At 44.5% G+C, this 12991-nt stretch overlaps 2 protein-coding genes across 2 annotated transcripts; one reads left to right on the top strand and one right to left on the bottom strand.

Moving 5' to 3' along the window:
- Window positions 1–6516: 6516 nt before the first annotated feature.
- Window positions 6517–7582, top strand: LOC117587893 (ribosomal RNA-processing protein 7 homolog A). The gene is made up of 2 exons (XM_034278870.1): window positions 6517–6627; window positions 6685–7582. The coding sequence occupies exons 1-2, from the start codon at window positions 6603–6605 to the stop codon at window positions 7458–7460; spliced, it is 801 nt and encodes a 266-aa protein (XP_034134761.1). The 5' UTR covers window positions 6517–6602; the 3' UTR covers window positions 7461–7582.
- Window positions 7583–9528: 1946 nt separating this feature from the next.
- On the bottom strand, window positions 9529–10648 carry LOC117587724. Its single transcript, XM_034278642.1, has 2 exons — window positions 10118–10648; window positions 9529–10059 (listed from the first exon to the last, which is right to left on the bottom strand). The coding sequence occupies exons 1-2, from the start codon at window positions 10397–10399 to the stop codon at window positions 9604–9606; spliced, it is 738 nt and encodes a 245-aa protein (XP_034134533.1). The 5' UTR covers window positions 10400–10648; the 3' UTR covers window positions 9529–9603.
- Between the last annotated feature and the right edge of the window lie 2343 nt (window positions 10649–12991).

The following is a 12991-nucleotide window of genomic DNA, read 5'->3' as shown; positions in this document are numbered from 1 at the left end:
AAATTGTTTAAAAAGATTTCTTTACACAACGTGCATCAAGTCCTGGGAGATTTGTGAAACAGCTTGTGTCCGGGGTCGGGTCGGGTCTGGGCTCGGGGCTCGGGGGGGTTGGGATTCTAGCTTCGTGTTGGACTTTTCGTGTTTGTTTCCTCTTGGTTGGGTGCAACTTTTGGCTCCCCAGTTGGGTTTTAGACAATTGTTTTAGTTGGATGTTTGTATTTTGCATTTCTACGCTCGCTTTACGTTGCGATGAAATCAATATGGAGGGAAAGTTTAAGACTATGAAATATGCATTTAAAAGATCCACCAAAGCGCTGCATTAATTCGACAAGAGGGGAATTCGAGTCGCTGCAAGACTCCCAAGTTTGGCGTTGATTTGTCAACCCCGTAAACTTTCAGTGAATCCTTTTTGCCATCCCCAGGATTCATCAATCAGAACTTGGCAAATTCACTCAACTGCCTCAAGCCATTTGCCAGCCACAACTTACAGGCGGACAGACAGATAGAGCTTGGCTCCCATCTAGATCAAGTTACAACGCCTCAAAGTAGGCAACTCCATTCAAACAAAACGCAGGACACACAATCCTTTGGCTCACTCCGCCGTCTCCCGCTTTGCCCTCCCTCCCTTCCTCTTGATGTCTCAGTTAACGTGCAATAAATTTTTGTCCCTGTCTAAACTAAAGTTGAGCTGGAGGAAAAAAGCATTTTGTGTCTATCAGGGCGTCTAATCTGCAGTCCAACCCATCTAACCAACTTACCACGTGCAATAAATTTCTAAGGCGCAACGTCTGCACTATTTTCCCTCTAGCCTGGAGACTTTTTTCCAAGGGAGCCATGGAGCAGGGGCAGGACCTGGCAAACGGATTTCTTCTCACTGCTAAGCCACGCGCCCGTACGTGATCTGATGGGGAATGAACGGCAACCGCAAACATAGACACAGCGACGTCTTAGCCGTACGTCGACATGTGTGCAAACTTTGGGCAAAGTCGAGTTGCCACATTTGCTTGGCCTAAAGAACACGCACCTGTGTCCTGCAGCAAGGCAAGGCAAGGCAAGGCAAGCCCAGCCCAGCCCACCCACTGCCACCCCGCCATTGTGGTCTTCCGGCCGCACAATTCGACAAGCATTTGGCATTGCGCTAATTTACTTTAAATTGGTTTTTTTGACATTGGTGTGCCTTCCACTTCCTTATACGAATTATCAATGATAAATGACTTGGGCTGGGTGTTGGTCTCGGTCTGCTGTTCTGCCGTTCTGCTGTTCTGCCGTTCTGCCGTTTTGTGCTCTTCGCCTGGAGGAGTCTATGGGTGTGGTGGTTCGTGGGGGTTCATTTTTTCAGTTTTAAAGGTTTAATGTCAGAAGAAGTACTCAGAACTTAGAGCAAGCATTTTCAATCAGTTGATAAATAAATTTTTTTTTTATTGAAAACAAAAAACCAAAATAATTTTCTCTTACTTCAATTGCAGATATCCTTTGATCCCAATGATGAGATCTATTCCGACTGAAGTCAAATATGAATGAAGAGTATCTTTCGGATCGAGTTAGCTGCAATTATATTATTATTTTTAGAGAATAATGAATTGAATGTAATCCAATCTGGAATATAAATAGAATTACCAGCGGAGATACCTTAAGTTGTATGATTGGGTTGAATCAAGGATCAAGTCATGGTCCTTATTGTCCTTCATGTCAATCAGGGGTCACGTCAAACATACTTTTTGAAAGAGAAATTACCGAATTGAAGCGATTTAAATGTTTAGACAATTAATTAGTTCGGTCTCGCATCGGCCAGCTTTTGACACGCTGCAAAAATAAAAACCAGCTACCTTCTGCTGATTTATGTTTGCCTGGTACTCGGTATGAAAAGTGTCTAGTTCAGTTTGTTCAACCACTTTGAATCTGTTTCAATCCCTTTCAATGAGGCTCGACCATCAGGACATGCCACACCTCGTCGTGATCGGAAAGAAGTCCTCTATCGGTTGGCATAAAGGACATTAAGGAGCATGCCTTGAAATGGCTAAAAGGGCGTTATTAATTAGTTATTTCTCAGGATAAGTCTGTTGTCGAAGCACAGCCTGGATCCTGAAGATCGGAGCCCATTTGGCCGAGCGGAAAAGTTCCAAATTGTTGGCTGCACAATTATCTAAAATACTGTTTTTATTGGCTCACGAATCGACGAGTCTGAAAGTATGCACTAGTATGTTTTTGTATGGGTATTTGGGTGATAAGAGTTCTTTGATGGCAGTCGAAACTGAATTCCAGCAAGTGCTGCGTTGGTTTGCCATCACTTGATCGACACAAACATTTGCTTAGAGCTGATCTAGCTGCATTTATGATGACGAACGCCGCGGTGCAGATACCTGCTGGATGCTTTTGACGGAGTCCTTGCCACACTCATATTACACTTCTCCATACTTACCTCTACATACTCACAGAGTATCCCATTCCCATTCCCATTCCCGTTGCACCGCCTTTCCCTAGTTCTCAAGTTGGCTCCCAACCATTTCTTTCGGTCCGAAATGTCCTCATTTATCGCTAATGGGATCTTACTGGCATTCTGTTGGGGTTAATAAATCGGTAAATCAAATGAATGCAGCAGAAAGTACAAAAATATAACCAATTGAGCCAGCCCAATATCGGCGAGACGAAGCTCTTGACAAACATTTTCTTTTGACGCAATTTGTTTTGCTATTTTTTGTGTTGCTTTCCATAATTAATGAGGAAAGTTTTTCGGACCTTTTGTGTCAAGTTTTGCAACTGCCCGAAGCGGGCGCCCGACTTCAGGTCCTGCCTAGAGTCCAGGAGAGCAGGGTTCCATTGTCGACATGATTGGCTTCTTATCGGCGCAACGCCATCATTGTGGGTGTGGCATGTCAGCGATACTAATGAGAGGCAAAGCGCGGCCAGACGAAAACTTTTCTTACCATATTTCGATTCCTTTTCTTTTTTCTTTGTGTATTTTGGCTCTCTGCAAGACATAATTAATGGAAATATCGTTAACGGAAAGTGTTTACCCGATTAATCATGGGGACATTGTGGCTCTGGGTGAATGGGTGATTGGGTGATTGGGTGCGGGCAATGCTCCCCTCGACCATGGCAAAGAAAATATACGCGTAGCATTTTGGTTTGGTCTGGGTCACCCACCACGTTTCAGTAGCAAACATTTTTGAATACATTTTTGGTCTCATTTCGAGTTGACCAACAGCAAAAAGGGAACTCTGTTAAGAACAAATTTGGATGCCCTGCCAGATCCAACAATCCTGTAGAAGCATCATGAAACATTAATTATTTAACTTCGTGGGCTCCGTTGGGTACTTTCCAAACTGCTTTGCCAAACATGTGCTCCCTTTGCTGGCTCAGCATCACAACTGAAAAGCGGAAGCGCCAAATTGGAATGGTTTTGGTTTCGAATGGGTCACAGGTGCTTGTTTGGATACGCTGACAGTATTTGTAGTTGTATAAAGAAACGTTGAACTGATTTTTATTATTGCTGCATTTTCCTTGCAGTTGTTGTCATTGTTGTTTGTGATTTATCGTAGCTTTTTACCAATAATCTATGCATCTATGGATGCAACTGACGCACGTCATGATAACTCTTGTGGATGCTCCGTATTGTTGTAATTTAATTCGTATCTGAGTCAATAGCACCATATCATTTCAATACATAAGAATTGTGTGAGTTATGTGAATTTAAACTTTAAACTTTCAGTTTATCTTTATTTGTAGTGATTTTGTGTCATATTTTTTAATATTATGTGGATTTATCAGTGATTTATTTAGTTCCTTACACGTCACACCTCTTCCCTATACTTGTAGCTCTTATGCTTAGAATGTGCAAATACTCTCTTATCACGCCCCGAAAGTGGCATTACCTTATGAGATATTCAGGACCTCAGTCATCATTAGTTACTATGTGCTGCATTTTTTTGCTCCACACTTTTTAGGGGCATGGCAATTGTTGTGGCAAAATAAATTAGTTGCACGTGACGCCTTAAATGGTGGCACAGCACAGCCAAATGGAGTTTGTCTAGGATTCCCTCGACCACAAAAAAAAAAGTGAAATAATGTGAAAAATAAACGAAAATACGTTTGAACCTGAACCTGAATGAACATTGCACAAGCATTTGTTGATTCGCTTGGGGTCGGAGTGTGGCTTTTGCTGTGGCTCTGGCTGTGGCTGCTGCCGAACAAATTGCGTGCCACAAATGGACGCACATAAATCATGCGTGCGACAAAAATCGCTTGGGAAGTTTTCACGCACAATTGGAGGCCAAAATCAAGCAAGCTCGAACTGGACAAGTTGAAGTCTCTAAATCATAGCACACGTATCCGGGCACTGGGGTTCCCAATTTGGTTAAAATTATGGATTATGGAAAATAAAGATGGAGAAAGCAGCTCTGAAAATTCTAGTACCGTGCCCGCAACGGTTGACTTTTACTTAAAATGAATACAATCCATAATTTGCACTAACTCATCGCATATTCCCCTTCGGTCAACGCCTCAGCCAACTAAGCAAACATTTTTAATGAATTTTCCCCCAAGTTGCAACATTTGTACAGAAATCAACACAGAACCCTACAACCCCCCTTCACACACACCACATACACACCTCAGCTCAACACTCAGACACACTTGCTGAAAAGAAATGCTGGCACTTTTTTAGCGCCTGAAGCCTCATAAATATACTCACGTACTCGCACTCGTACTTTTTGTACAGCTTAGGGGTTTGTGGCGCGCCCCACGCTCCACGCCCCACGCCCCAACGCTGTTGCCACAACATGCACTAATTAGTCAAGGATTTGGCATTAAGGAAACAAATTCTCGACCCTCAATGGCACAGAATATAGAGCACGTGCCGCGCTTTTAAATGTTGTACCCACATTTTTTTGTTACTCCTCTTTTTTTATCTCGCTCCATAAGCAGGACTTAATAAAGTATGAACAACGTTTTTAAATTATGTGCACGTACAACAACAAAAAGTTAAAGAACTTTGCATTTGTTATTAGGGTTTTCAGTTAAGGCGAGAGCGTTGCAGAAGTAATGGAGGATTTTCGTATAAATTGAACCATTTAAACCAAAGTATAGCCAATGTGGAAATAAGGTCAAATATGCATTAATATCTGTTCCATTGTAGCTTGTGTCTCTCCTATAAAACTTACGCCTACAAACTCGAAGCTAATCAATTATTTATCCTCCCCAAGTTGACCAATTCTCAACCTGATCCTTAAGTCCAAATTGTCAAAGAAAGTGGACTTTATGCACTTAAAGCTCTTGTGCAGAGTTGTTGATCGAATTAACTGGCCTTTTAGCTCTGCACATTTGCACATTTAATTACACTTGAGACTTGCTGCACAAAATCAAACCGCATTCAAATTGCATTATTCAATCAGCAAGAAGCCGAGTCCCCAGTTGGGTGGCATTTGCTGCCATGTGCTGCCTGCCCTGCTGCAATTGTGATACTCGTAATTCTGCAAAAAACAATGTCAATCTGTGCTGCAATTAAGGTCACTTTGTTAGAACATTTTGATTAACGAATTACACCTCTTTGGAGCTGTTTTCTTTGCAGCAAAATCAATGTGCCTCAACTTAAAACAATAAAAATGCAGAAAAATGCCTTCAATTAATTAGCATATATGCGCCTGGACACAGGACTGTGGACAGCGGACAGCGGACAACGGACAACAAACGTGGCCGGCAAAACTTCCTCCTTTCAGCATGCGGGGCAGGCAATGGCGGCCGTTAAATAAACGCAGGCTGCGGTCATGTGGCTGGGGTGTAGTTTTTGTTTTCGGACCATTTGACGGGCACATCCCCGCACACACAAACACACACTGGTCCTCGGATTGCAGTAGGGCACAGCCAGAAAGAGCAAGAAGGAGCAGCACAAAATCGTCCGAAAACTAAAATACGTGCAAAGTTTACAAAAACATTTGGTTTTGGCTCGACTGATGCCGCATCCTGCTTCTGATTCAGCTCCTGCTCTGCCCACACTGCATGTTGTTTAATTATTTGCCATTTGGCGTGCTGCATACACATGCATACGGTACATTTTGGCGTAAATGAAAGTGGAAAATGCTTGGATTGCACCATTTTTTATGGCTTTTTGTGATCTAACTAAGAGTTTTGCTGTGTGCAGCAACAAAGGAAAGAACTTCTAGGTAACAATATTTCTCCACATGTTTTTAGTTATTTTTAAATGATACATTTCTGGAAAGGAATAATTCTAGCTAAATTCAAATCAAGTATAAAATATTTAAATTGGCGCTAACTTTAAATGCCCAATTATCAGAGCTGCCAACCTGCGCGATATCGATTACATCGATACTTTTCAAATCTACAATATCGATATATTGCTATATTTACATTTAACTTCCCATCAGGGTGACCATTTGCGGTATAATATATATTTTGGGGGATATTTTAACTTAGAAAATAAGTTCAAAATATATTTACGGTATATCGGTACATAATGGAATATTTAATGAATTTCAGTATATTTCCGAGGGTCGGTATATTATATCGATAATTTCGCAGTCACACAGCTTCCCATCTCTATTGGCCCAAAACGTGTTTATTTTTAATTCTGAAAAAACGAAGCAATAATGGAAGAAATCGAGGGATATACAGGTAAAAGAACACAACCCTTACCCCAACTATTGCTAATCATAAATACCTGATTTGTAGTTGTTTCGCTGCGAATGAGTCCCGATGCACAGCACTGCCACAGCGTTTACATGCGGGAACACTTCATTCGCCTGATGGATCCAAATAAACCGAAAGGTCGCACGTTATTCCTGCTCAATGTACCACCCTATGTGACCGAGGAGAGCCTGAAGGGGTTCTTCAAGCGCGCTGGTAACGTGGAGAGCGTACAATTTGCAGCAAAGCCTGGAAAAGATGAGACAATCAAATGGTATGAGGGCTCAAAAGAGCCCTTCTCCACAGTGAGCCCGCCGTTCATATTCAAAGTGGCTTACGTGGTGTTCCAGAAGAGCAGCAGCCTGGCCAAAGCCCTGGCCGTGCCGAGCATTGACCTGTTCGACAGCAGCGGCGCATCCACCATCAAAACGGGCATGGAGCTGTGGCACGAAGAGTACGAAAATCATTACATCCTCGATGCGGAGCAGACAAAGGCACAGATCACGGAATATATGGCCGACTATGATAGAAGAGAACGAGCGGCTGCACTGGCGGCAAAGAACAGCGAAGCCGACGCCGATGGCTGGGTCACTGTCGGCAAAGAGGGTCGCAACGCTGGCTTCGAGCAAAAGGAGTCTGTCATCGGACGCCTCGAAAAGAAGCGGGAGAATGACACGAAAACGAAGGAGCTGAAAAACTTTTACACCTTCCAGATACGCGAGAGCAAAATGCAAAACATTGTCGAGATGCGAAAAAAGTTCGAAGAGGATAAGCGAAAAATTGAACTGCTAAAGCAGTCGCGTCGCTTCAAACCGTTTTAGTTCGTACGCGCACGCATAGGTTAAGAGTTGAATAAAAACAGCCTCCAGCATGGGGCATACACACTGCATCTGCAACTGCAACACCTCTGACATGACCGCTGGGGCTGGCAAATCCTCATAAATTTCGTGTTTTGCCATTGACACTGTTTGCCGCGACCAAAATCCTTCTGACCACTGCCATAATTTCGCAGCAATGCCATAACTTATAAGCGAATGCAGTGAGAGGAGGCCATAAAAGCTTATAAAAAGCAAACAACAAAAAAAGAGGCGTTGTGGCAGAGTCCGAGGCAGTGTGGTGCCGTGCCATGCCTGTTGTGGCCGCTGAGCTTATTGTGTGATAATCGCATATGGTTTATGTTAATTTGAGAAATGATAAAAATATTTCGCTTATCAATTTTAATCATCATAATCGTCGCTGTGCCGTCGTCGCGACTCGCGGACGCACATTGAAACCAGGCCCCCGAAATCCCATCCCCACACACACATATGTATGTATACCCACACACAGCACGCGATCGAGGAATGCATTTTGGGGACACGCTCAGGAGCGGAATATACAGCTCTAACTTCGTTTTCCCACACACGTGTATGGTCTTGGTCCGCTCCTGGACTCTGTGCTTGTGGTGACGCGGGTAAATTTCGAGGGGCTCTGCCGCCAGCAAAAGGTAACCCGAGAGTGAGTCTGTGGAGGCTTGGGGAGTGAAATACAAACGAGGTACGCGTCGGATAACGCATGCTGACGATCATCGCTGGCTTGTAGTCGTCGTCGGAGTCGTCCGGTTGCCTGTGGCTATGTGGCTCTGTCGCTCTGTAGCTGTTGCTGTTGTTATTGCTGGCCTACTGTGGAGCCTAAAGACAGCAACACATTCATAATTTCTTCCGATTTGTATCGTTTTAAACATTTTAAATTGATTAAAATGCGATAAATCATAATCGACAATGTCTGGTCAGAGACTTGGGGAACGGAACCCATCGACGAACACCCCCCTACCGCCACTCGTACACTCGGAACCATGTCTGGGTGATGGAACGATTTATGAGCCTTGAACATAATAAAGTGTTAACGGAACGAGTTATTAAGGTAATCTGAATGCGCATAAGTTAATAAAGGCAAAGACGATTTGCATGGGCAGCCTCAGCTCAGCCACAGAGCTCTCGCTCTTCAGAGTCGTCTAAGGTTGCATCTAGGAGGCAATCTGAGGCCATAGTCCGAGTTCAGCGTTGAGCGTTCAGCGTTCAACCCGATCGTCGGACACACAAGATGTCGAAAAATATAACATAAAACGACCACACGTACGTCTCCCATGCCGCACAGCAGGACTCCAGGCTCAGGCCAACGAGAAATGAGGGAAAAAATATCAGAAACGCCGTGTCTTGTGAGCAGAACAATCAATAAATTTGAACACGTGAGCGGACGTGGACGCGGACGCGGACGCGAATGTGGACGGGCACACAACAAGAGAACGAAGCGGAGTACATACGGCAAAAGCAGGGCGATAAGTGATCAATGCCCCGTGTCGACTGATTGGGCAGAATCAGAGAAACCCCCCACCCAGCGCTCGGGTGTTGCCAACGTTTGTTTAATGGGCCATGGGGCAAGGGAAAGTGACTGATTTTTGGTCTGAGCTGAATCAAAATAATACAAATCAAAGCATTAAAATGTGGCAGTAAAAGATAGTCTTAATGGGTGGAACATGAGCGTAGATTTGCAAAGCATTGTTTCAGGCCACTTGGGCACAGAAAGAGGCAATTAAACATTTGATGTGTTCAGTTTTACAAGATTTAGTAATGATCTACTACTTACTACTCATGTGTGCTTAGATGGCTGCTAACTTGGGTGTTCTTAACAAGCCATGAAAGGTGTTTATGCAAAATGATGCTGTGAAAACTCTGTTGGAAGATAAACGCTTTGAAAGTGAAAAAGAAATTGTTCTTCAGAGTACTATTCCCATCGCAAATTACTCCATAGCTTCCCATAATCCAAATTCAATTCGCGGGAATTTTTATTAAATTTGCGAAAACCGGAGGAAGCAATTGTATTCAGGTTATTTATCTGGTTTCGATAAAGTTTTAAGACAACATTTCCAGTGAATCTTTAGAATTAGTTCGATGTTCCTGCATTCTTCCTTCCAGCTAGAGAAACCTAATAACAATCGCCAAAATCAAACCAAGTTGTGGCATCTACATCGTCCATGATTATGGGCTCCCTGCGTGCCGTCGATGGTCCGTAGAGATTGTAGCGCCTAGAATTAGCCAGCACCTCACGATATCGTCTGATGGGAGCTCGAGCCATGTGCAGTTCCATCATATCCCAATCGTTGACGTCCCGAAAGACGGAGCGTATCATGTGCATGCGTCCCAGGAGTTCAGTTTCGCGCAATCCCTCGTAGCTGCGGCCAGTGCGGGCCTTGAAGGTTTTGTACACCTCACTGTGCTGCTTTGTCTCCGTGGCTGTTTGCAGCTCCTTGCGGTACAGAGCTCGGATGCCGCGTCCCAGATGGCGAATGTGCTCAAAGTTACGAATGTTCAGAGCCACCAGGGAGATGGCATCGAGGCTGAGCAACTTGTGCCCATCTATGTGGTTCTCCTTGAAGGTTTGCTGGAAGTAAATGTAAGCCCTTTCAGGCACTGTCGCATTCAGGAGTTCATCCACTCACTTCGTACTCGGGATAGCCAAAGTCGCGCAGCCAATCGGCCACATCCAGGATGCTCCACTTGAACACCTCCGTGCGGCCCTGGGCATCCACGACAGCAGCACACAGATTAAAGAGCGAGTCTGGAGTGGCCTTAAACGGCAGCGGTATATCGTCCTTGTTATACTCCACATCGGGGAACATGTAGCTGGGGTAGCGAAAGCTAAACTCCTGCTCCTCATCCTCACGCTCATGCTGCGGTGACTCGCAAAGGTTCAGGCACTCCATTGGCGAAGGCAGCGACATCGAGGACAATGATAACAACGACAACGACTCCAGCCAAGCGGATGGCACGTACTGTTCCTGGTCTAACCCAAATTGAGTTGCCTCCGACCGAATTGTTTTGATTGTGGTTTACCCATAGCGGAGCTGCAGGAGTGTGGCGAACTCGGTTCGTGTCTGTTTACTCTTTTTTGGTTGCGTTTTGTATGTTTCCTTTCTGCATTTATTATACGTGAATATTCCCTGCCACATGAAGGGTGTTCCGAATGAGCGATGGCTGTGGGGCAGGAGGTGACTCAAGAATTTTAGGAATATGGAAATGAACTTTTAAGATGTTTTAGATATCTTTCCTGCCACCAGCAGGACTTAACCAGGATCTACTTATGGAAATATTACTTGCAATTTTCCTCTCAAAACACCGAATTATATTTGTTGATGTATATATATCCCAATTGGCATTGGTAAAGGTCTCCAGTCTCTCTGATGGAAACCCACTCTTTCACTTCCAGAGCGAAGTTCCCCACGTTTATCTTTTCAATCTACAATTAATCCTTGTTGTATTTATCTATCAAGTCATCTTTATTAAGTATTCCTACCGCAACATAGAGCATTGCCTATGTCACCGTCACCATTCCTCCAGCTTAGCACCCGTTTTCATTTACATTTCTCCCGTCTTGTGTACCATTGGGTTGCATTTGCATATCCTATTTTTATACCCGGTACTCGAAGGGTAAATAAGGTATATTGAATTTTTACGAATATCGGTTGTATGTAACGCACAGAAGGAAGCATTTCCCACTCCATAAAGTATATATATTCTTGATCAGCATCAATAGCCGAGTCGATAGAGCCATGTCTATCTATCCGTCTGTCCGTCCTGATGAGCGCCTAGTACTCAGAGACTATGAGAGCTAGAGCCACCCAATTTTGCATCCAGACTTCTGTATGCTCACACTGTTACAAGTGTATTTAAAAAATGAGCCACGCCCCCTCCCGCCCCCGCAAAAGGGCGAAAACCTCCCAAATCTACAAATTTGAAGATAAAAGGAAACTATAAGTATCTATCAGATCACCAAATTCCCAAATTCACCACAGATCACCAATGAATTAATTAATTTCCAGTGGCTAAACCCACCCCGTCCCGCAGCTTATATTTGTTTTTTGCACATTCTCTCATTCACACTCTGCTTCTGCATTATTCTGCCTCTGCCGTCCCTCTGCCTCTGCCGATTTTTAACCCACCCCGTCACGCAGCTTATATTTGTTTTTTTTTTGTGTGCGGGAGCTGCCTCTGCCTCTGCCTCTGCAGTGAGTTTGCAGTGTGTGGGTCTAGGGAAGGGGGGCGAGCTAACGGAGCGTGTTGGCGTGAGAAGTGTTGTAGATGTAGATGACAGATGAAGAAAATATGTAAAGTTTGACAAAACACCGCTAAGGTGCAGAAGTAGTACTGAGTGCCGGGTATAAAAGTTGTGACGCGTAAGAAGCGTCTCACACGTCCCTTCTCGTTTCGTTGTCAATTTGTGGACTGTCTAGGGGCTGGTACTAGGGTGTGAGGGGCACCATTTTTCCACCCACTGGGGGAGGTGGATTCAACCCTGGAAAGTATGCTAGGGAGAGAGAGAGGGCGGGAAACTCTCCATTAATAACACGATTTCCGCTTCGCAATTTTCTTTTCACTTTATTTTCGTATGCCGCGCAGTGAGCAGAGTTCCCAAATCGAATGTTTACTTGCGATAATTTAATGGCACACCAGACAAAAGTTTTTATGGAGAGTGCATTGTGCATTCTGAGCGGATTTGTTTATGTTTTTCAAAGATTTTCCTTTGGGGAATGCGGTTGGATTTATGACCTGCACGTTACCCACTTTATTAACAACGGAACATGCAGCCCCAGACAGCCTGGAGCTCACAGAGTTCACAAAGATCGCTCAATCCCAGGGCAATTAGGCACGCCGCATTCCGCGTGTGAGCAACAGAGACACACGGACAAAGGCACAGACACAGCCAGGCAGCACATCTGGCCACTAGCTCCGCCCACTGGCAGCGATCGATCGATCGTATTGGTCCGCTGCTGCCAAGCCATGGCAGCCTCTCCACGAGTTGTGGGCGCGCATAGGAAACCGGAATCAGCCGAACGTCGATAACCGTAATGTGCATGTGTTCGCTCTGGCGCTGTGTGTGTGTGTGTGTGTGTGTATGTGTGTGGGGAGTACGGCAACATATGGAGAAATCGGTAAACAAATCTGTACAGCGATCGGGGCAAGCAATCTCCGACTGAGCTAATGACACAGCGGCGGTGTTTGTGTGTAAACAGCACCCGCGACTCTCAGCCATGTGCGGCAACAGTGGTGCAAAAGTGTTCAAAAAATGTGTGGCAAAGAAGTTTTTAGGGAGCTCTGCACAGATAAAGGATTGAAATTGCTGCAAAGTGTCTGGGTTGTAAGTTATGGAGTAATTGATTATTGTTTTATGCGGCATTCAGTCCAGATATTGGAGAATATGTTGGGAGCCAATCATTTAAATTGCTGCAAAATGTCTGAGAGTGAGGATTGAAGAGTAAAGCAAGGCTCCGACTTTTGGGTTACCTAATTGCTGGACTGCCAGACAGCCTTAGTAG

Source organism: Drosophila guanche, unplaced genomic scaffold, assembly GCF_900245975.1.
Source record: "Drosophila guanche unplaced genomic scaffold, DGUA_6, whole genome shotgun sequence".
In the NCBI taxonomy this organism is placed as follows: Eukaryota; Metazoa; Arthropoda; class Insecta; order Diptera; family Drosophilidae; genus Drosophila; species Drosophila guanche.
This window is presented reverse-complemented; position numbering and strand designations above follow the sequence as displayed.